This window comes from Manis javanica, chromosome 4 (genome assembly GCF_040802235.1).
Source record: "Manis javanica isolate MJ-LG chromosome 4, MJ_LKY, whole genome shotgun sequence".
NCBI lineage: Eukaryota > Metazoa > Chordata > Mammalia > Pholidota > Manidae > Manis > Manis javanica.
This window is the reverse complement of record NC_133159.1, coordinates 177528147-177549242: the sequence shown is the minus strand read 5'-3', so window position 1 is coordinate 177549242 and position 21096 is coordinate 177528147. Positions and strand designations below refer to the sequence as shown.

General features: G+C 38.7%; 2 protein-coding genes across 4 annotated transcripts in view; one reads left to right on the top strand and one right to left on the bottom strand.

The window, feature by feature from the left end:
* The window catches only part of NUP85 (nucleoporin 85), a 32913-nt gene extending 28814 nt beyond the window's left edge, over nucleotides 1–4099 (bottom strand). For all 3 annotated transcript variants that reach the window (XM_017666138.3, XM_036996958.2, XM_017666139.3), the window contains exons 1-2: nucleotides 3612–4099; nucleotides 2570–2767 (exon numbers count right to left, since the gene is read on the bottom strand). The gene's annotated coding sequence lies outside the window, so the exon portion shown is untranslated. The remainder of the gene's footprint in view (nucleotides 1–2569; nucleotides 2768–3611) is intronic.
* Nucleotides 4100–4309: 210 nt separating this feature from the next.
* On the top strand, nucleotides 4310–14169 carry SUMO2 (small ubiquitin like modifier 2). Its single transcript, XM_036996965.2, has 4 exons — nucleotides 4310–4478; nucleotides 6006–6137; nucleotides 11065–11136; nucleotides 13506–14169. The coding sequence occupies exons 1-4, from the start codon at nucleotides 4458–4460 to the stop codon at nucleotides 13566–13568; spliced, it is 288 nt and encodes a 95-aa protein (XP_036852860.1). The 5' UTR covers nucleotides 4310–4457; the 3' UTR covers nucleotides 13569–14169.
* Nucleotides 14170–21096: the final 6927 nt, after the last annotated feature.

Sequence of the window (21096 nt, the reverse complement as noted above, 5' to 3'; positions counted from 1 at the left end):
CTAGTGTAGAGACTACATAACTGACAGGCATTCAACCCTAATTTAGGCATATTTGGTATTCTCATGACAACTACTTTGTTACTATTGATCAATAAATTAATATCTATTTATTAGTGGTTCTCATTGGCTATTACTGGCTGAGACTAGAAGATGCAAAATGATGATACCTGCCCTCAAAGCTACAGGACAAACCCTCGAAGCTAAGTTGTGTTTGTGCAATATGTGTATTAACATTCAAATTTAGCATATGGTATTGTGAAATACATTTATACTCCAGCTGACACATATAAAGTGCTATATACTAGGTTCTTGGCTTTGACTGCTGGTACAGTTTGGGTCCATGGTCTTTGCCATGACCCAGGGATAGAAAACTGGAAAGTTTCTATGGCATCACCATTCTGACTCCTAATTGCTGCAGTATTTGGGTATTTGGTACTCAGTATTCTGCAATATTCACGGGGAGCTTAAGTATTCAACTGATCTTTAGTGAGCATGAAGGAAAATTAGTGGTATAAGTTAACGCAGAGTTTAGCCTGTTATAAATTCAGTTATGTATTTCTTGGGGTTTTTGGCAAGAATTTAAAGCTCTTTGATTTTTGTTTTCCTGACCCCTATAGGAATGGTGTTTTTCTTTAGCACCTGACCCTGGAGGAGTACACTCTGGCTGCTTCACCCTATTTTTACCTTCTATTTCTAACACTGATTTTTGCTATTTAATTAGATTTCTAGAGGAATTAGACCTTTCTTGCCCAAGTTCCTAGTTAATTCCTCATGGTGAGAACTGCCCCCTGAACAATTCTTGCCTCATTCATTCCTTCACTCTCCAACGGGGTCCAGGAACTGAACTAAGTGCTGGGAATACAACTGTTACAAGAATATTATCCGCTTTCGTAGCATTTCATTCTGCTGAAAGAGACAACCAAACAAAAACTTAAGTCAAAACAATTTAACTGGTGCTCCTGGTACTGTTCTAGGATTTTTTCTTCATGTTTTCTCTTGGCAGTCCACAGGGGCCTGTTTGCAGTCCTGCGGTAATTAAATGCTGGGCTCTGAGTCAGAAAGCCTGAGTTCAGTATGATACTGGCTCTGCCACTTCAAGCTGGGTGACCAAGTTGCCCAACCCCTTTAAGTCTCACTTTCTTCATCTGCAAAATGGGGATAATAATAATAGAGACTTTGTGAGGATTAAGGGCTTAGCATAGGATCCCCACATAATAATTGCTCAATTAGCATTGTCATTGTTCTTTTCTGTTTATACTATTCCTTGCACTTTCTTTTTCCAAAGCACCCTTTTCTGGTGCACAACCAATCTCCTTCCCACTCGTATAAAAATAATGGAGGGAGAAACTTTATATTGGGGAATTTCTAGTTTTTCATAATTTTTTTTCTGGAGATTGGAGAGAGTCAGTATAAGATTTTAGTAGATCCCCTAGGCTCAGCTCACAGAATGTCAGTTTGCTATTGGAGTATACATTGCTCACACACACACACATTTGAATATGCTTAACTACTTACAGGAATTGCCTGAAAGTGATTTTGTAATTTGGCATAACTATGGAGATGGGGGTGATGGGGATATTGTAGGACACACCTGTTACTAGAAGCTAGTGACTGAACAACCATTTGATTATTGGAGGCCCCCATATTTTGATGAGGATAAGTGTAACATGACATATTCCTCTTTGATGGTTCTGCAGTACTACAAGGCTGGGAAAGCATTTGATGGTAACAGAACACCTGGGTTCAGCCGATCAAGGACAGCATCTCTTTCTCTCTTTCTGCAGTAGCTGGTATAGTACCCAACAGGTTCATTCCTTGGCGTACAGTAGGACCTCAACCAACAGTACTTGCCAGTTGTGTGATATTGGGCAAGTCACTTAACTCCTTTGAGCCTCAGTAGCAAGTAAATACTACACCTACTGGGAAGGTTTGTATAAGGAGAAAATGAGCTAATATTAGTAATTACCCACTCAGTGCCTGACAGGGCAGTAGGTTCTCTTTCCCTTTCACTTCTTGTGTATTTCCTACACTTCACCCCTCCCCACACCCCATATCCCAGCAAATTATAGGTTATTTGAGTCAGGGACTTTGCCCAATGCCTACCTAGCACAGGACCTTATGCATAGTGATAGTTTCAATTTATTCACTCATTTAGTGAATCTTTGAGCACCTACAATGGACAAAAACTTAGAACTGAGAGAGCAGGTACATCCAAGAATCCTAACTGAATATGAGCAAAGCAGAGGCTTACGGGAGGAAATGCTGAAGAATAGCTGGGATGGTTAGCCTGGATTAGGTCTCAAAGGGCCTCGTAGGTCTCGTAAGAGTTTTGTACTTTATGTTGTAAGGCAGAGGATTGCCACTGAAACAAGGAGTGGCAGAAACCTCTTTTATTTCATTTTTATTTTACAATGGTTTGTGTTTTTCAGACTTTAGTGTTCTCAAGAATCACCAGCAAAGCTTGTTAAAAAGGGGGATCCCAGAACCACACAGCCCAAGAATACGCATGGCAGCCAGCACCATAGATGATTCTAATTCACTTAAATATTCAGTCACAAACAGGACATACCTTAAAACAAAAAGACCAATTAGAAGGCAATTGCAGTAGCCTGAGGAGAGCTGACTTGAACTTGGGCTTCTCCTGCCTTCCCTGATCCATCTGTCTTCTTTGGCCTGTCTTACATGGAAGACTTTAAGGCTCCTCTTCCGCATGGAGGACAAGCTGGAAGCCCAGCAAATGCAGCGTAGCCCAGAGACTGGACAGAGTCTGAAAAGAAGTACAGATTTGGTAGGTATTTATTTATAAGGTGGAATAAACAAGAGTTGGAAGTTGATTGTAAAGGGAGTGTGTGAAGGACAGGAAGGAGTCAAAAATGTCCCCTGGCTTTCTGGCTTGGAGCAATGTTGTAAGGGAGTGCCATTCAGTGAACCTGGAACTCGAAGGTCAAAGGTCTAGACAGTAAAGTGAGGAATTTTAGTTGAGTTTGAGGTGCCTCTGGGACATACAAGTGGGCGCGTTTAGCAGTTGTTGGATTTATAGGCTGGAAGCTCCGAGAAAGATCTAGATTAGAAATACAGATTTGAGGATCATTAGCAAATAAATGTTAATGGAAATGGGTGAAATCATCCCCAGAGAGGGAACAGAATGAGAGAAAAGGGTCTAGAACAAAGCCCTACAAACATTTAAGGAACAGGCTGAGGAAGTAAAAATTGAAAAGCTATCAAGGACAGGCCAGAGTCACAGCCCGAAGTCACAGGGAGGGAATTCCAGAGTGACCAACCGGAAGCACACGAGATGCAGCAAAGACTGCGGTGCCCTTGTAGAGAGCAGTTTCAGCGGAGCTTTGGGGACAGCCCCAGATTTCAGTGAGATGAGTGGGAGGTGAGGGAGTGAACACAGCTGGCATGGACATGTTTTCAAGATGCTTGGCCAAGAATGGAGAAAGAGATGGTGGTAACTTAAGAAGGAAAAGAATCGAGCCTTTTCCTATGCTACTGGAAGTGTGGGAGAGAATACAGGGATAAAGGAAATAACCAATAAACCAAGGAGGGGAGCCGGAGGAAGCCACCGCACAGATGTCAGGATCGTTCCTAAGACAGGAGGGACCTACTTCAGTTTTTTATCCCGAAGGAAGGGGGAGGTGAACGGCTGCCTTGGAAACTTGGTATCAGGTGGCTCTCTCTGATGGGCTGTTTCCTCCTGCAAGTTGGGAGCCAGGCCATGAGTTAGGAGTTTGTAGAATGAATATTTTCCGTCAGCTAGTCAAAGTGTAGAGTTACCAGTGGGATGAAAATACTTCACTGAGGTAAGAGCCTGGTGGGAACTGGGCTGAGGCTGAAGCTTTAAAATTAAAAGGATGAGAGGCTGACCCAGAGGAAGTGTGATGTTCCTCCAACCGTGGGGAAAGGTGCATCTGGGCCACTGAATAAGGTTTTTTTCGAGAACCTCATGCTGGGGCTTTGACTTAGGCTCCCCCTTCCTTGTCTCGTCAGCCTGGTTTGCCCGGCCAGTGTCTCACGTCTAGGCCTCAAGTCTCCCGGTCCCCACTGAGGACCAGCTGGAAGCCATTTTGATTAAGCTCCACCACAGAAGGACAATACAGCCCCGCCCAGAGCCAGGCGCGCCCCCGCGGAGGGCCGGGTGCGCGTGTCCGCGCTTCTTCCCGCCGGCCTGGCAGGCGCCTGGCCCGGGCCGGGGTGGCGCGGGGCGGGGGGGCGGGGGTGGTTATGTAAGCGTTGCGCGCTCCCGCGAAGCGGCAACCAATGAGAAGCCCTGGCGGCTCGTGCTCGCGCACGCAGGGTGGGGGGAGGGAGCGCACGACGTGCGCGCGCCCTCTCCCTCCTCCACCGCTGCCGCCTCCTTCTTCTGCCGCTCCTGGTGCTGCTTGTGTGCTCGTTCGGTGCGGACCTGGTACCTCTTTTGTGAAGCAGCAGTTGAGGAGACTCGGGCGCTCATCATGGCCGACGAAAAGCCCAAGGTGAGCTCGGCGCCGGCCTCCTCGCCTCGCCGCGCGGACGGGGTCACGGCGCGGGCCAGGGTCCGGCCCGAGCCTGCGGAGGGCTCCTCGCGCCTTCCTGGGCCCCCTACGGGGCGGCCGCAGCTCAGGCCCCGGCGCTCCGCGCCATTTTCCTCCCTCCCCTCTTCCTCCCTCCCGCGCTGGAGGAGGCCCCGCCGCCTCCCCCGCCCCCGACCGCCTCAGAGTGCGCGCCGGGCGCGAGTTGGGCGGGCGGATCGCGAACGCCCGCGGGCCCACCGGCCGCGAGCTGGGCTTCTCGGGCCCGGACGGCCGGGCGCGCGTGAGGAAGACGTTAGGGCGCGCGGTATCCGCGGACCCCGCGGTGGCTGGGAGTTCCCTCCGTCCGGGGCTTCCCTCCTCGGAGGAGGGGGCCGCGGGCATCTGGGGACCCCGGGCCGAGGTGCCCGGGTGAGGGCTCAGGGCGAATCCGTGGGTGCCGAGGGGTTACCTTCCGGCCGTCGTGAGGGGCCGGGGGTCGGGGCATTCCTGGGAGTATTTCCCATTCTCGTGGCCTTAGGGTCCCGGGGGGATGGGCAGGGACTTTTCCTTGGGTGCCAAGTAACCCCTAACCTGCGGAGACCGTGTGGTTTCGAGAAGTTGGAGGCAGATGTACGAGCAGAGGCTTTGAAGGGCTGAACTTTTTAACGCGTGTTTTGAGGCACCGCAACGGTCTTCAAAAAAAGGACTGGGACTTTTTCCTGGCGTACGGGACTTTATTTTGGTTTGATTTGTGACAGCCCTCCCCCCACCCGCCCCCTTTCGGAAGTGATTGAGGGGCTACAGAATTGCTTCTATATTTGATTCTGACGAACTTCAGATTGGGTTGAAATCTACAAGGAAGACTTGGAATAAAACTGCCATTTGACCCATGACAACAAAGGGGAGGGGGAAAAAGAGAGCTTTTAACTAAAAATAGAAAAAAGCTGTTGATGGAGGGACCATTAACCGTGGTTGTGAGTTACTACCTCTCTTCCGAGAGAATGTAAGGATATTCCTCAGTTTTATGTAGTTAGAGAAGGTGAGTTTGGTGATTTTTTTTAACGAGAATTGTAATCAGTTTTGAAATGCATCCTCTAGATTTTTTTTCTTGCATTCTGTACTTAAAGAACTTTGAAAAGAGACAGGTTTTTAAAATCTTTTTAGGGGAAGGGTAGATTCTGAGAGTGATCTAAAATGTGCCATTTTAGAAAACTAAGATTCAAGAGAGCATTGCAGTAAATCGAGTGGGACCCATCTTTAAAAATCGGTAGTTGCCACTGATAGTATTGTGTGTAGGTTTCTCTACCTTTTCTGTGACAGCTATTTAGTATTGTTGCTCCAGGATTTCTCATCTTTCAGACTGATTTCAACTGCTGAAACAGCTGTATGCTCTTTTATCATAAAGAGTGAGAAACCTGTTGATTTCTGAAGAAACTTGGGCTACTGCTGCTTTAAAAGGTGTTTGTTTTTCACATTTTCCAAATTACACTTTTGTTTTTCTTCCAACAGGAAGGAGTCAAGACTGAGAACAACGATCATATTAATTTGAAGGTGGCGGGTCAGGATGGTTCTGTGGTGCAGTTTAAGATTAAGAGGCATACACCACTTAGTAAACTAATGAAAGCCTATTGTGAACGACAGGTGAGGAACTGATGTGTACTTCCACTAAATAAAACTTATTTTTAAAACGCCCTTTTTTTTTGAGACTAGAAATAGACAAAGTATAATATTAGAATAGATTATCTTTGGTAGAATGAATATGTGCTTATGTGCTTGGCAGATCAGTTTAATCATACACTTGGTATATTGATTTTTCGTGAATACTCCTAGCGTGGTTTGGTTAATATTGTATATGATTCTAGTCCTATGCAAGAAGTGCATCACATTATATTCACATGTGGCTTGTTCCTGAGGGCGTGCAATTTTACTTTTATAAGAAAAGAAGAATGAACTGGGTAGAATTTCTTGTCAGGCTCTTTTTTATCCATTTAAAATTTTGTGTCAAAACAATTTTGAATATTTTAACCAATTTGGAAATAAAATATGAGTTGAAGGACATTGCAGTTTTCCTGAAGGATGTGAAATTGTAGTATATTCTTTTTACACTAACAGCAGAGGTCAAGAAATTTAACCACCTGAGCCAAGCATAAACATTCCTATATATATTTTAACATTCCTATATTTTAAGGACTTTAGCATTTTATTCAGAAAATAGTAAATAGACATCAAGAAGAGGAAGTAAATAACATGCTGGGAGGTAACTGGGAGATAAACGCTAGCTTTAACAAAGACAAAGAAACTTGCCTTTATGTTGTTGAGTCTGCAACTATACAAAGGCAACAGGAAACATCATCTTGTAGACTAAAAGAACTTTATTACATTGTGAGTTGTCCTAAAAATAAACTCAAAATAGAGTAAGTCCTAAAAGTACAGATGTTAGGAAATTGAGTTGATACTTATGCTTCTTCCATGAACCATAACGTGTTTGAAAAAAAAAAACTGAAGCTATAAACTACTTTTTAAGTTTGAAGTTATTTTATCCCTGATTTTTTAAATAACATAATAAGAGACTATTGTGTTTTATAATTAATGTCTGAATTTAAGAGTTCCTTACAAAGATTATACTCCTCAGTGTACTTTCCTTTGAAGAGTTTTGGTGGACTACCCCTAACAATTAGTAAATATGTATTTACTAATTATACTAAAGAATTTTTGTACTGGCGTTTTCCATATTTGAACATTATTGTCCCTTCAGGTTACAGGGGAGTTGAAAAATGTAATCATTCTGTAAAGCTTTTATGTAGCAAAACCTTATACACAACAAATTCATGCTTAGATTTGGTGGTTTTCAACAAAATTGTCTGCATAACTTAACTTTAATTACTAGTAAGTTTTGGCTTTTAAATGGTCCTATTTTTAAACATAGAGCAAACTTGAACTTTACTTACCATGTGCCCACCATGTAGATTCAACCACTAATATTTTACTATATATATAGCTATTAGTATCCTCTATCCATTTTTAAATGGTCATATTTAAGACTTCTGTATTCTTGCAGGAGCCCAAAAGAGCTTTTTATTTATTTGGTATTTATCAGATTCCTGCCACGTGCTGGGCACTATCCTATGTATCAGAAAAGCAAAACGCATCCTCTCTATTCCAGATTGTCCTTATAGGAGATTGTCCTATAAAATTGAATTAATGGGTTCGTCAAGAAATTTGAGTTTTCATGCTCTGTTAAATTTAGTATATTATTCAGTGTAAATAAAATTTTCTTTGTATTAAGTTTAAGGCTGTATTTGACTAAACTTGTTGGGGCCACTCTTAATTTGTACTGGAGGAAAAAGAAGCATTGGTAATCCATAAAAAATAAAATTCCACTGCATATTTCTTGGAATGCAAATATGACTTGAAGTTATCTAGGAAGAATTTGGAAAGGTAGTCCCATTTTCCTCTTAAATTGGGACTAACCTTGGATTTTTGAGTGAAACGATACCTGTTTTCCAGTGGTTTCTCTCATGTTGAAGAAGAGGGAGTTGAAATACCACCTAATTGGATTAATTCCCTGTTTTTTTTTTAAGTGTACCTACAGGTTATCAAATATCTAAAACACCCAGTCTAATTTGCATAAAGTTTTTGGCAGTTGAGGATTCTTGACTAAGGTGTTCCTATCAAGATTAATTGAATGCTCAGACTTCTAATGAATTTGATTTGCAGAGTGGATTTCTGACAGGCATCGGAGACTGAATATGCAAAAGAGAACCCTTGATTCTACTCTAGGAATCTTTTGCTGGTGTCACCATTCAACACCATTCTCTATCTAATTGTAAGGTCAAAACCTTGCTCACTTTTCACAATGCATATAAACTCCATTAGCAAATTCTGTTCTCTACCTAAACCTGTGCAGTCTAGTACAGTAGCTACAAGCCACATGTGGCTAGTCCACATTTAGATGTGCTGTATATTATATGCCTGATTTTGAAAACTAAGTATGAAAATAAAATCTAATTCAAAATGTTGCTTACATGTTGAAATAATAGTCTTTTGACTATGTTGAGTTAAAACATTAAGATTTTACCCCTCTTTGACTTTTAATGTGACAGCTGGATAATACAAAATTGTACATGTGATTCACAAATTTGTATTGGATGGTGCTAAGCCCTCAACCATTTTATTCCACTCTTGCTCTGTTACTACTTGAGAGGCTTGTCTGATCAATTCAGAGTGCCCTTGCTCCCATCATTCAATCTTTTTCACTTTTTTTTTTTGGTTTGTTTTATACATTGATCACTGTATATTTATCTCTACTGAAAGGTAAGCTCCATGAGCATAGGTACTTTTTGTTCATTATTTCTGTAGAGTCTAGAGTATTGAACATATAAAACATGTTCAGTAAATGGCTTGTACAATGTTAAAAGAACATTCTAACTAGTAACTCCAGAGGTTGGATAAGTTAAGTTTTCATACATGTGTAGAATTTGACAGTTTGCCCACTGTCAGCTGTGTAGCTTTCAGCTAACTGAGTGTACTACATTCTAGTGTGGATTTATTCCAACAGATTATTTCATGGCAGAGAGCTACAGATTCATTGGTTTAGTCCAAATACATTTTTGTGAAATGAAGAAATGGGACACCAAAGAGATAATCTCAAGTGACTCTTCCAGGGCACAATTCTAAAGCTTAGAGAAGATATTTTTACTGAAGAGAGAACCCAAATACTAGTTTAATATAAATTCATTGTTTGAATTTACATGATTTGTAGAATCTTAACAGGCAGGTTTCCTAAATTTTGGACTTTTGATTAGCAAAATAGCTTTTACTGATAAGGAACAGCATAAAGACAAGTAGCAGTAAAGGAACACAGTTTGCTTGTGTTGTCTTGGCCTTGCCGGCTTTCCCACCTTTGTTTTAAAAAGCGTAACACTGACCTTATCACCTCATCAGTGGATGTAGTGAAGGAGAACCCAGTATGTAGCAGGAGGTATGTAGTATTTTGTTGAAGCAAGGAGTCTTGAATGTAGCGTTTGCAGATCTATAATACTTAGTAATTAATGGCTTGGCATTTAATTATTAGTTGCTTTGTATAATAGCAAGTTAAATTTGAACATCTTGAAGCATGAGTTAAGATTATGGATGTCACCTACCTGATGGAGGATTACATGTATTCAAGACAATCCAAAAGTGGTATGAGTCAAAGATAGTTTTTAAAGGAAAGCAATGGGATTTTCACGTTACACATAGTTTTAAAGACTTAATCAGTGAACTTTGTTAAATCAAGGAATATACGTGTTATACAGCTCTTTATTGAGCACACTGTTAATATTTTTAGTTCTAGGAACTCAGTTTTTCTCTTTCCAATTGAAGCAGGGAGTTTGTGTAGCCATAATTATAGTTTGTAATTTGAGCATGACAACGTGTGATTTTGTAAGATGCTTCTTAGCTATTTTTCATGTTAATATATAGCCACAACATATCTCCAGAGATACTTTTCCTTTATTGTCATTTGGCTACAGTGATCTGTTGATTAACAGCTTTGTTGCTTTGCTCCTTTCCTCTTTGCCACGTGCCTGTGTCATGTAATGTTTGATTAGTAAAACACTGTAATCCCCTTTGCAGAAGGACAGTGGTGTAGGCCTATTTATCTCCATAAAGGTATAAAAGTTTCTTGAAGCTAAACTCTAGTAATGTAATTTTAAAATTACCTTTTTGTAGTTATACTTCTCCCCAACTTAGCAGCTTTCGCTATATTTTTAAATAAAAAAACATAGCTTGATGAACATGCTTTTCATCCATTTTATTCCATCAGTAATTTAGCACCTGCCAAGTGCAAGGAATACGTTGTAACCAAGATAGTCTAGGTTCCTGTCCCTCCTGGAACTCATTTTCTAGTGAGAGGTTAACAAATATTGCAGGTTTGGGTAAGTTCTGTGAAGGAAATTAAAAAGCAGGTGCTTCTTTGAGGTAGTCCAGGAAATTTATGGGTGGGATTTGTCGTCTTAATGGATAGTTTTAGGACAGTTATGGTGAAAATATCCTGACTGCCCAAGGATAAGAACTTGTTGAATGCCTGTGGTGTGCCTAGCATTGTCTTGTATTGGGGCATAAGTTACTCTTGCATAATGGTAGGAACTGTTTGCATAGAACTGTAGGTAAAGTAACTTCCATACAAAGTTTAGTCATTACACCTTTTTAAGTGATTTCTAGTTTTCATTGTTAAAGGTGTTACTCTTCTGGAGAACTCTTGAACATGCATTGAGGAATGTTGCTGTATCTGTTACTTTAAAATTTCCTTTAAGTATTTAACTCATTTATAAACGCACTATGTGACTCAAGATGTGATATATTCAAGCTTGGAGTAGCTATGGTCTCAAAAGCAAGACAGCATTTTAAAAAAGACCTTGAAATAATTTTCTGAAAAAATCAAGACATAAAGTAAAAATCACCCCAAATGTTTTACCCTCATACAAATGTTAGCATTTTGATTCTTAGAGGTCTCTTAATGTATTCATAGCTATTCATGCATATAGTTTTATTTATTTATTCTCATTTTTACTGCTTTTAAACTCAGGGTTTGTCAATGAGGCAGATCAGATTCCGATTTGACGGGCAGCCAATCAATGAAACAGACACACCTGCACAGGTAAAAATCTCTTTGTTCTAGCTAGAAAAATCCGTGTTTTTTGTAGTTCTCCTAACAGCTTTATTAATTCGTGAACTTTTAGACATTGAATATAGTTTTTACCAGAGTTCAGAGCTGTCTACAATATGACCAAAGGGGAACAGAAAGAAAAACAGGAATAGATTGCAGAAATGCCAGTGGTTTTTTAAATAACTGTTTATACTTATTAGAGCTAATTGGTCATTTGGTTACTTGAATCCATATTTTCCTTATTGCCAGCATTTGGAAAAATAAATAAAATTCCTTTTTTGTTAGAATGTTTTTTTCCTTTTGTTATTGTTGCTGCAGCTCTTGAGCATACTCAGGGTTCCCCACCGGGCATTGGTTGGCTCTTGATACTGAGCATTTTAGCTCTTCATGCTGAATTCTCTTTTACCTGTCCTTGTGAACTAAAGGTAACTGATGGCTCTAGCTGTAGTCTCTTGATAGCTTAGTTTGACAGGGAGCGCTTTCTGTGATAGGTGGCTTTTCAAACCCCTAACTACAAAAGGTAATGCTATCTGATCTCTTAATCTCTCTTTGCAGCACTTCAGTTGTTCTGTTACTTTGTGAGGGATTGACTGGGCTGGCTTCTGTGGCAGAAGCTCATTGTCTGTCTTTCTACCTTCATAAATTCCATTTGAGATTTAAAGTTTTTGGGGAAAATTTTTTGATAGAAATTTAAATTGGAGGCCTTTAACCTTTGAATTTGTTTTACTACCCCATAAAAACTAGAAAGTGGTAAATATGATAAATATGAATGAAGCAGTATAACCAGATTGTGGCTTTGTTGAGAATCTTCAAAAGTTTGAAATGTCAAGTTGTACTGGAGGAAAGAATATTTTGGAAGAAATTTACCTTTGTGAGTCTTTAAGAAGCAATTATAGACATAGCCACAAGGAGGAGTTGAATTCTCTTGAATGACAGGGAGAAAGAAAGCTCTTAGTGATCGAAAGCTTTTAAAGTTTCACTATAAAATTTAACATTGGCTGAAGACCTGTTTTGATGGTTTTAAAAGAATAGAAAGAACCCAATATTCTAAACGCTGATGATTAGAATGTATTTCCTGTCTTTTGAAGCCTTTACCCACTACCAAAAAGAGGTTCTAGCACTTTGCTTCTGTGCTAGTTGCATGTATTAAAAAACTGTGAGGAGGATTTGTTCAGAACTGCATTAAAATATCTTCAAATTGAATTTGGAATTGAACCCATTTTAGAATGAAATTGGTTCATTTTAGAATCGTTCTCCCAATATTTATTAAAGAGCAGAATTGTGATTAAATTAGAACATCTTAGCAGCCAGTTTTAATTGTAATATAATTATGTGCCTATCATTCTGTTAAATACTTTCTTTTAACTCATTTAGTTATAACTGAATGCTATTCTGTTCTACAAAAGAGGACATTGGGGCTTAGTCATTAATATTTTAATGCCTTAGCCCTACTTTTAGTATATTTTGTTAGAAACAGTTCCCTTTCTTGGCTTTATTTTAGGTGCCCAAGGTTCTTGTTTCATCTTCGGAATTACCAGTTTGTAGAAAGATTTTTTCCAAGGGTAATTACCAGCATAATAAACTGTTAAAAAGTTTATTTACTTTAGTGTTGACATATGTACTGAGACCTTCCTACTGTCAACATAATTGTTTATGTGTAATGTGTGGGTAGTGAACCTTAGAGACATAATTTGTAAATAGCATTTTAATTTTTAAATTAGTTTTAAAACAAGTATTTTCTCGCCTATTTCCCTTCCCTTACTCCACAGAGGTAACTGCTATGTTGTACGTAGGCAAGGCTATATTCATTTTTCACACAATCTTTTAAAAAAAAAACATGTAATCATACTATAAACTGTTTCGTTGCCTTGTTTTAAGATTGTTTGAGGCTAATTCTTTATCTTAGGTATCTTTCTGTTTCTGTACATGTAAATCTACTTATGTTTTAGAAACAGCTACATGGTATGTCATATATGCGTATACCATATTTCTTTGGATTTCTATTGGAATTTAAGTTGTATCCAGCTTTTTGCTTATCTAAGTAACATCTCCGTGAGATGCTTCCCACATATTCTTATTTTCAGTAATTAAAAGGTGATTTAACTCAGGACATATTCAGCTTTTTAACTTAAAAACTAAATTTTTTATAATCTTCATGAAAAAGAATTAAAAAGAAGACCAAATGAAAAATTAACTTAAACCTTAAGTCTGATGCTACATTAAGCTGTGGAATGTCTAAAATAATGAACACTAATTGGGTGGAACTTGCAGTTTTTCAGGACATTTCAGTCCGATAGTTAGAAATTTTAAGAGCTGATTATAAATCAGTGGCTTTCAATTTTCTTTCTCTTTTATGCTAGTTGGAAATGGAGGATGAAGATACAATTGATGTGTTCCAGCAGCAGACAGGAGGTGTCTACTAAAAAGGGAACTTGCTACTTTACTCCAGAACTCTGTTCCAACAGACCAAGAAGACATTCGCAATTAGAAAACCACAATTTGGTTCCACCACATCCTGACTACTACAGTATAGTTTTCTCTATTCTTTCATTTTCCCCTTCCCCATTCCTTTATTGTACATAAAGTAACTGTGTATGTGCACAAGCATATTGCATTTTTTTTTTTAACTAAATGGCCAATATAGTATGTTTGATCGACATCAAATGGAGATGGGATGGGGAAAAATACTGGCTCTGTGAAAATACTCCCTTTCTCCATTAGCGGCATGCTCATTCAGCTCTTATCTTTATATTCCAGTAAGTTATTTTGTTCTCACTGTTTAACAACAAAAAAAAGAACAACATAAAAAACCTTGCATACCTTGTTCAATTGGAGAATTTTTATGTTTTTCATTTATCATTGTAAAACCAAGGACAATTTTATAACTTTTTTGTACGTAGCTGTTACATGTAGGGCAATCTGTCTTTAAGTAGGGATAAATTACTCTAAAAGAAATGAATCCTAGATAGTTTTCCCTTCAAGTCAAGCGTCTTGTTGTTTAAATAAACTTCTTGTTTAAAATGAGCTGTTTTCTTTATTTTGAGGAGTTTTAAATAGAAAGTTGAACCTTAGAAAACATGAATGGGCCTATTAGAGCTAATGTTTCAAGGAATAAAGCTAAGTTGCATTTCTGACAGACTGATACAAAACAAAGTTACATAAATGACTAGCAATGGATGTTTCAGCCTCTTTGTTTAGGCAGTTCCAAATATGCAACTTTACTAGCAAAAAAATTTGGGTCATAATGTGGGTTTACTCCCAAATGTTATTTTCTGTAACCAGAGGCAGAGTGAGTTAGTTAATACATGCAACTAGGAAAAGTTCTAATTTGTTAACTGCTGATAGATTACTTACCCATTCTAGCCCTCACTTTGATGAGTGAATGCTCCTTGACCTAAAATAGAGTCTTTGTTAATATTTGAGAATGTTGAGGGATAGAAAATGTTCATCTACATATATCTACTCTTACAGCTTTACATGTGCAGACCGTTGTGTTTTAAAATTCAGACGTATGGGGAAAGGTAACAGCTATAGAGCCAATAAATAGAATATTAGAGCTGAAAAGATAAAGATTATCTGATTCTAACCCCTGTTTGAGAGATGAGGCAGCAGAAGTGCAGAGGGTTGTCAAACAGCCAGATGGTTTGTTAGACTAGAGAGTAAGTTTCCTGATTACAGTTCTCCAGTACTGGTTCTCGAGAAGCCAAATCCCCACTTCTGCTACCATTTCAGTGTGGTCTTTTTTGATCGAATTCCCAGGTACTATCTTGTTTTGTCATTCACTTGATTTCACTCCATTGCCATACGGCCGTTTTTCATTTGCTGTTTCTACAGTGAATGAGCTTTCCCAGTCACAGCAGGAATTTACAGATTTTTGGCTCTGTATACAGGTTAATCTTGAATCATAACCTATTTTCCTTTATGTCTAATGTTACCAATCAACCTATTTTTACAGTCCAAATTGTGAAACTGTAGGAAGCCTGTTCCCCAAGAGTATTTAGGTACGGTAATGTATTTTTCTCTTGACATGTTGTCTAAGTAATATTGAAATTTCGTGCTGTCCTAAAAATTGAAGTTAGGATTGAAATTGAAGCCAGAGAACTTTATTGTGGAAGAGGTCTTGAATTGATTTCTTGTTTAATCAAGAATTTACTAACGTTGTGTCTCAACTTTTGCCATTGTGGGGGAAGATAAACTTTTAAGATCTTGCACAGTAGAAAAACTTGGTAGAATTAAAAAAGCCAGACGGAAATGTGTGCAAAGGGTACTGTTTCATAATGTAGAATGTTGTAGCTTATGTGTCAGTGTATAAACTACTTAAGATTAGCCTTATTTCTATTCTCAAATGAACTTTTCTTGATCATTGGCTCTTGCCCTATTGATGTAAATTGCTACCAAGAAGGTAAATATTCTGTGGAAAAATTTATCAAGAACTTTTAAAAAAACACTTGAAAACAAGTAATTGTTGAAAATGCTGAAAGTAATTTTTGCCTTTTAATTTTTCTGGCATGCAAGGGGAGGTTCAAATGATGAGAGTTTAACACTGCCATTTTGGTTAACCGTTCCACCAATTTAGCTAAACTGGCTGCGATCACATTGCTTATATCCTAAAAGTAACAAATAGTATCTAAGTGAACACAGTTCTCTTTAGGGAGATGAGAGAATTTTTATTCTCAAGCACCCTTGGTATTCATACAACCTGCTTGAGGCCAAAACATAAGGTATTAACTCTTCAGAAGTAGGAGTGTCAAGTTATTTGGTTCATTGTTTTTCTTGGTCGTGTTTTCATGGGAATTACTTTAATCTGATGGTCAGATTACAATCCACCTAAGGGGGTGAGATTGAATGGCTGATGGAAGGAGTAAACAGTTTGAGGAGAAATGGGAGACTTGGGTCAAAGTGTGAATTATGCGGGAGGTAATACCACAAGGAGGTCAGTAGTCAGTGAAATCCCAAGTTTTGAGGAAGGCTGGTTGAAAAGTTTTTCCAGGGTCTTTGTGGGGCTCTGGTGTATTGGAGAGGGCCAACTGTGCTCCTGAGGGTTATTTTTGAATTACAATGATGCTGCTTTTAAAATATGACTAACAGTGATTCCAGATTGTGGTTTTGCATTAGAATCCCCTGGGGAGCTTTTAAAAAATACCAATACCTGAGCTGTACCCCCAGAAATGTATTTTCAAAACCATACAAAATTGAGAAGCAATCTTGGGGGAGGCATCCTCACAACTCTGAGGAGTTAAATGAAAAGTGTTTTAGCTGCCTAGCACAGTCAGTGCCTCTCACATACGGAACTCTAAAATCATTTTCAGTGTGAAATAAGGGATCTGCCATAGGACACAGAGGCTTTAACTGAATACCGTAATCTGTACGGATTGGCTTGTATTTAGTGAGAAACAGGAAGCCAGGCCAAGAACTTTCTGTTCATTTAAAAAAACTGAATACAATCTTTGTCTCATTAGGTTTTCAAATAAGGGCTTAATACTAAATTGTGCCCTAATGATAAGTGAAAAACAATCATCAGGATTTTAATGATTCAGTACTTTCCAAAGGACGCATCCACAAGATGCTTCAGCCTTCAGATTATCTAGATGATAAGAGTAGTAGTCTTGGATGTATTATGAAAAACACATGTTTTATAGTGAGACTTTGATCTATGTAGTGTTAGCTAATGAAAAGAGTTCCTCAGAATGGGACATAATTAGAATGGAGTAAACAGGCTAGGAATTTATTATTTGGAACGTGGAGTGTTATTTCCCTATGAGCAGTGACATATGACTATATATAAGGTTTTTTTAGGATTTGCTATACCATTGGGACCTTTGTTGAAACAGTTTTAAAGTCCAAAAATTATCATAATTCTTTGCAGTTCATATTTTTAGGGCATATTATGTGGCTAACTGCCATAAGTTACAGAATTTGGAATATTAAGGGAAGAATTTGCACACATTTTCCTGGGTATTTCATTTTAAATTACTTGATGTTTGTAGTTTTAGTAATTACTTTTGCAAAGAAGGCTAAATTCAGCTCTAGAAGAGCAGGGCTCGTGGATTAGGGGAGTGTTTGCTTGTTTATTAAATAGAAATAGTAGCATTGAATTGGGGAAAGAGGACAGACAAACCAATCTTGCTCAGCTCTTAGGAGGAGGGAATAATGGGGAAATGTGAATCTCTCTTCTCTCTACAACTGAGAGAGATTAAAAGGGACGTGAGGTCCCTTAGACCTTAGGAGGGTGTTTTTACCATTTTGTTTACCTTAACTTTAAATAAAGCAAGACATGATCAAGTCATTTTCCATATTTGAGACCTCGGTTTATTTGTTTAATGGCAAATGAGTTCTTAAACTCCTTGGGTTGTCTCCCTTAGTGGCTGTGATCTTCCTTTTTCTGTGTGTGAGGATACAGCTAAGAAAAGAATGGACAGATGCATACTAAATTTGGCCTTAGGAGAGATGGATGTAGAATGTAAATATGTGTGGCTAAGTCATACATAAGTGGTATGCTTATGGAGCACTCTGTAATACTGGGGTTGAGAAGCTTGAAAGAAATACTTGCCAGTGGGCCGTTCATTGTTACTTGGCCAAGTTCTAAGGCACATGACCAGCATTTTCTTTTGATAATGAAATAGAAGGAATAGAAAATACAAAGAGTTTGTATTCAACTATGGTTGAACATAAGCAGTTGTTACCCTTGTAGGTCAAAAAGATGTCTGCAGTTTCATATACCTCCACCTAATATGTGTGTATTGGGTCACACTGAAAGACCTTGGTCTAAGAGATTGGTTCAAACCCAATTGCAGACTCAACATAGAATAAAACCCAATAATAATGCCATGAATATTGCCTTTTTCCTCTGGCATTTAAAAAAATTGGGACAGGTTGAAATTATGGGGGATTCAGAATATTTTGCCCAGTGGAAAAGCAAGTTACATTCAAAGCAAAAACAGATGCTTTAGGGCCAAGAGATACATGCTATCTTAGTGCCTTTTTGTTAAAATTTGGTTAAAATTTACCTTAGGCACAAGTGGTAAAGAGCAACGTCCAGATTATTCTGATTAAATAGTACATTGCATTCTTCAATACAACTCTTCAACACACTCAGAAAAAATTTAAAAAAGAGGATTCCTGTCCACGTTAAAGGAAAATTATTAGGGCTTTAAACATTTTCTGGCATCTTTAAAATTGTGATGATTTCTTGCCACCTGCTTTAGAACAATAGGTTGTGTTTTGAGAAAATTCTGAGAATATTGGGCTTACAAAAACCTACTGGGAATGCTGATGATTAAGCTTTCTAAATTGAATTACAAATGGAGGACTTGCACTTTGAATATAGTAGGGAAGTGGCAGTATGGGACTACGGGAAACTGAAGAAGAGCACTTACTGCTAAAAGAGATAAAGAATTATGAAGAACATGGGCAATTCATTCTCCCCTTAACTATTTAAAAAGGTGAAAATGGACATATGTATAGGGCATTGGTTTTTTCTTTTTGGTATCAATGTACAATCACATGAGCAACATTGTGGTTACTAGATTCCCCCCATTATCAAGTCCCTCCACATACCCCATTACAGTCACTGTCCATCAGTGTAGTAAGATGCTGTAGAGTCACTAGTCTTCTCTGTGCTATGCTGCCTTCCCTGTGCCCCGCCCCCTATATTATGTGTGCTAATTGTAATGCCCCTTTTTCTCCTTATCCCTCCCTTCGCACCCACCCTCCCCAGTCCCTTTCCCTTTGGTAACTGTTAGTCCATTCTTGGGTTCTGTGAGTCTGCTGCTGTTTTGTTCCTTCAGTTCTTGTTTTGTTCTTAGATGCCACAGATGACTGAAATGATTTGGTACTTGTCTTTCTCTGCCTGGCTTATTTCACTGAGCATAATACCCTCTAGCTCCATCCATGTTGTTGCAAATGGTAGGATTTGTTTTCTTCTTAATGGCTGAATAGTGTTCCATTGTGTATATGTACCATATCTTTATCCATTCGTCTACTGATGGACACTTAGGTTACTTCAATTTCTTGGCTATTATAAATAGTGCTGTGATAAACATAGGGGTGCATATGTCTTTTTCAAACTGGGCTCCTGCATTCTTAGGGTAAATTCCTAGGAGTGGAATTCCTGGGTCAAATGGTATTTCTATTTTGAGTTTTTTGAGGAACCTCCATACTGCTTTCCACAGTGGTTGAGCTAATTTACATTCCCACCAGCAGTGTAGGAGGGTTCCCCTTTCTCCACATCCTCGCCAACATTTGTTGTTGTTTGTCTTTTGGATGGTGGCCATCCTGACTGGTGTGAGGTTATATCTCATTGTGGTTTTAATTTGCATTTCTCTGATGATTAGCAATGTGGAGCATCTTTTCATGTGTTTATTGGCCATCTGAGTTTCTTCTTTGGAGAAGTGTCTGTTCAGATAGCTCCTCTGCCCATTTTTTAATTGGCTTATTTGCTTTTTGTTTGTTGAGGCACATGAGCTCTTTATATATTTCGGATATCAACCCCTTAATGGATATGTCCTTTATGACATACTGTAGGATGCCATATTCTCCCATACTGTAGGATGCCTTTTTCTACTGATGGTGTCCTTCCTTTGCTGTACAGAAGCTTTTTAGTTTGATATATAGGGCATTGGTTTTAAGATTGCATCTTACAGAACCTTGGGGTTGTGCAAAAAGAGGACAGAGAAAGGCCAGCAAAAGGGCAGGGAGGTAGAGCCAGCATTTGGGACCCTCTGCCTAGTTTCGATCACAGATGCTCTGTTGTTAATCTTTTACATATGTGGGTTATGCTTCATAAAAGTTTGAAAACAACTATATAGATCATGAAATAGCTGTTAGGTTATTCCCTATAAGATTTCCATCTGTCTTCTGTTTTGATTTTTAGGTTAACCTGAGAATTTGGAACAAAGTTTGTGTTGATAGCCCTCAATATGTATTTAAAAAATCAATGATTTTCAGCCATTATTTAAAATTACTCTTGAAATGATGGACCTTCATGATTTTAAAAGTAGATGTTCGAATTGCCCCATCCTTTTGTGTCTTTTGATCCTGATCTGTGTTGATCTTGTGGAGGAAATGTAATTTTATTAGTGTCTCATTTTTAACTAATTAGTCGTCTGAAGCAAAAATCTAATTATAGTAGAGCCTACATATCATACTTGTTTTATCCCAAATCTCCATCTTGCAACAGAAAGTGGAGTACAGAGATATTAGTCAAAACTGTTACAGTACAAAAACAAGTAAATAAAGGGTCAGTTATTCTCGAAGTTGCTGGCAATTTTACTTTAAAATATAATGAATGTGTCAAAAAGGCCTTAATCAGATGTTTTTTACATGAATTTACTCTTAATCAGATTAGGTTAAAAGGGTTTTCCTAGGACTGGTTCCTTATCTTTGAGGCAAATGTTCTCACCTAAGCTGTATCTGAGAATTTACCTGTTTAACTTAATCATGACTCTACCCCAGAAATTCCAATTCAGTAGAGCTCCAATGGGGCCCAATATTCATTTGTATACCTTAAAAGCTCATGGGTTATTCTATTTTGCAGCCAGGTGGGGTACCTCAAAGCTTTACCAAACACAACATGCTTAAAATGATCTTGTTCCAGCCCTCACAGAAACTCAGATTAGGTGCTCTTAACCCCATTTTGCAGATAAGGAAATGGCTCAAAGGTATAAATGACCTAGAAGAGCCCCACATTAGAAGGGCGCAGAACCAGAACCTAGGCCTTTTGATTTCTAGTGCAGTGCTCTTGCGACACCAACCTGTCTTCTAGACTCTATGGGTGTGGAGGGAGTGAGGCAAGTATAAATTCTTAAGTTTAGACCAAAAAGCCCCCTATTAGTTGAGTCCAAACCTCATTTTAACATACAAAAAACAATTTTAGATGTTGGAAAGTATGTGATTACTGTCCAAGTAAGTCTGATAGTAAAAATGGCTGTCACTTCAATGACTTCTATTAGG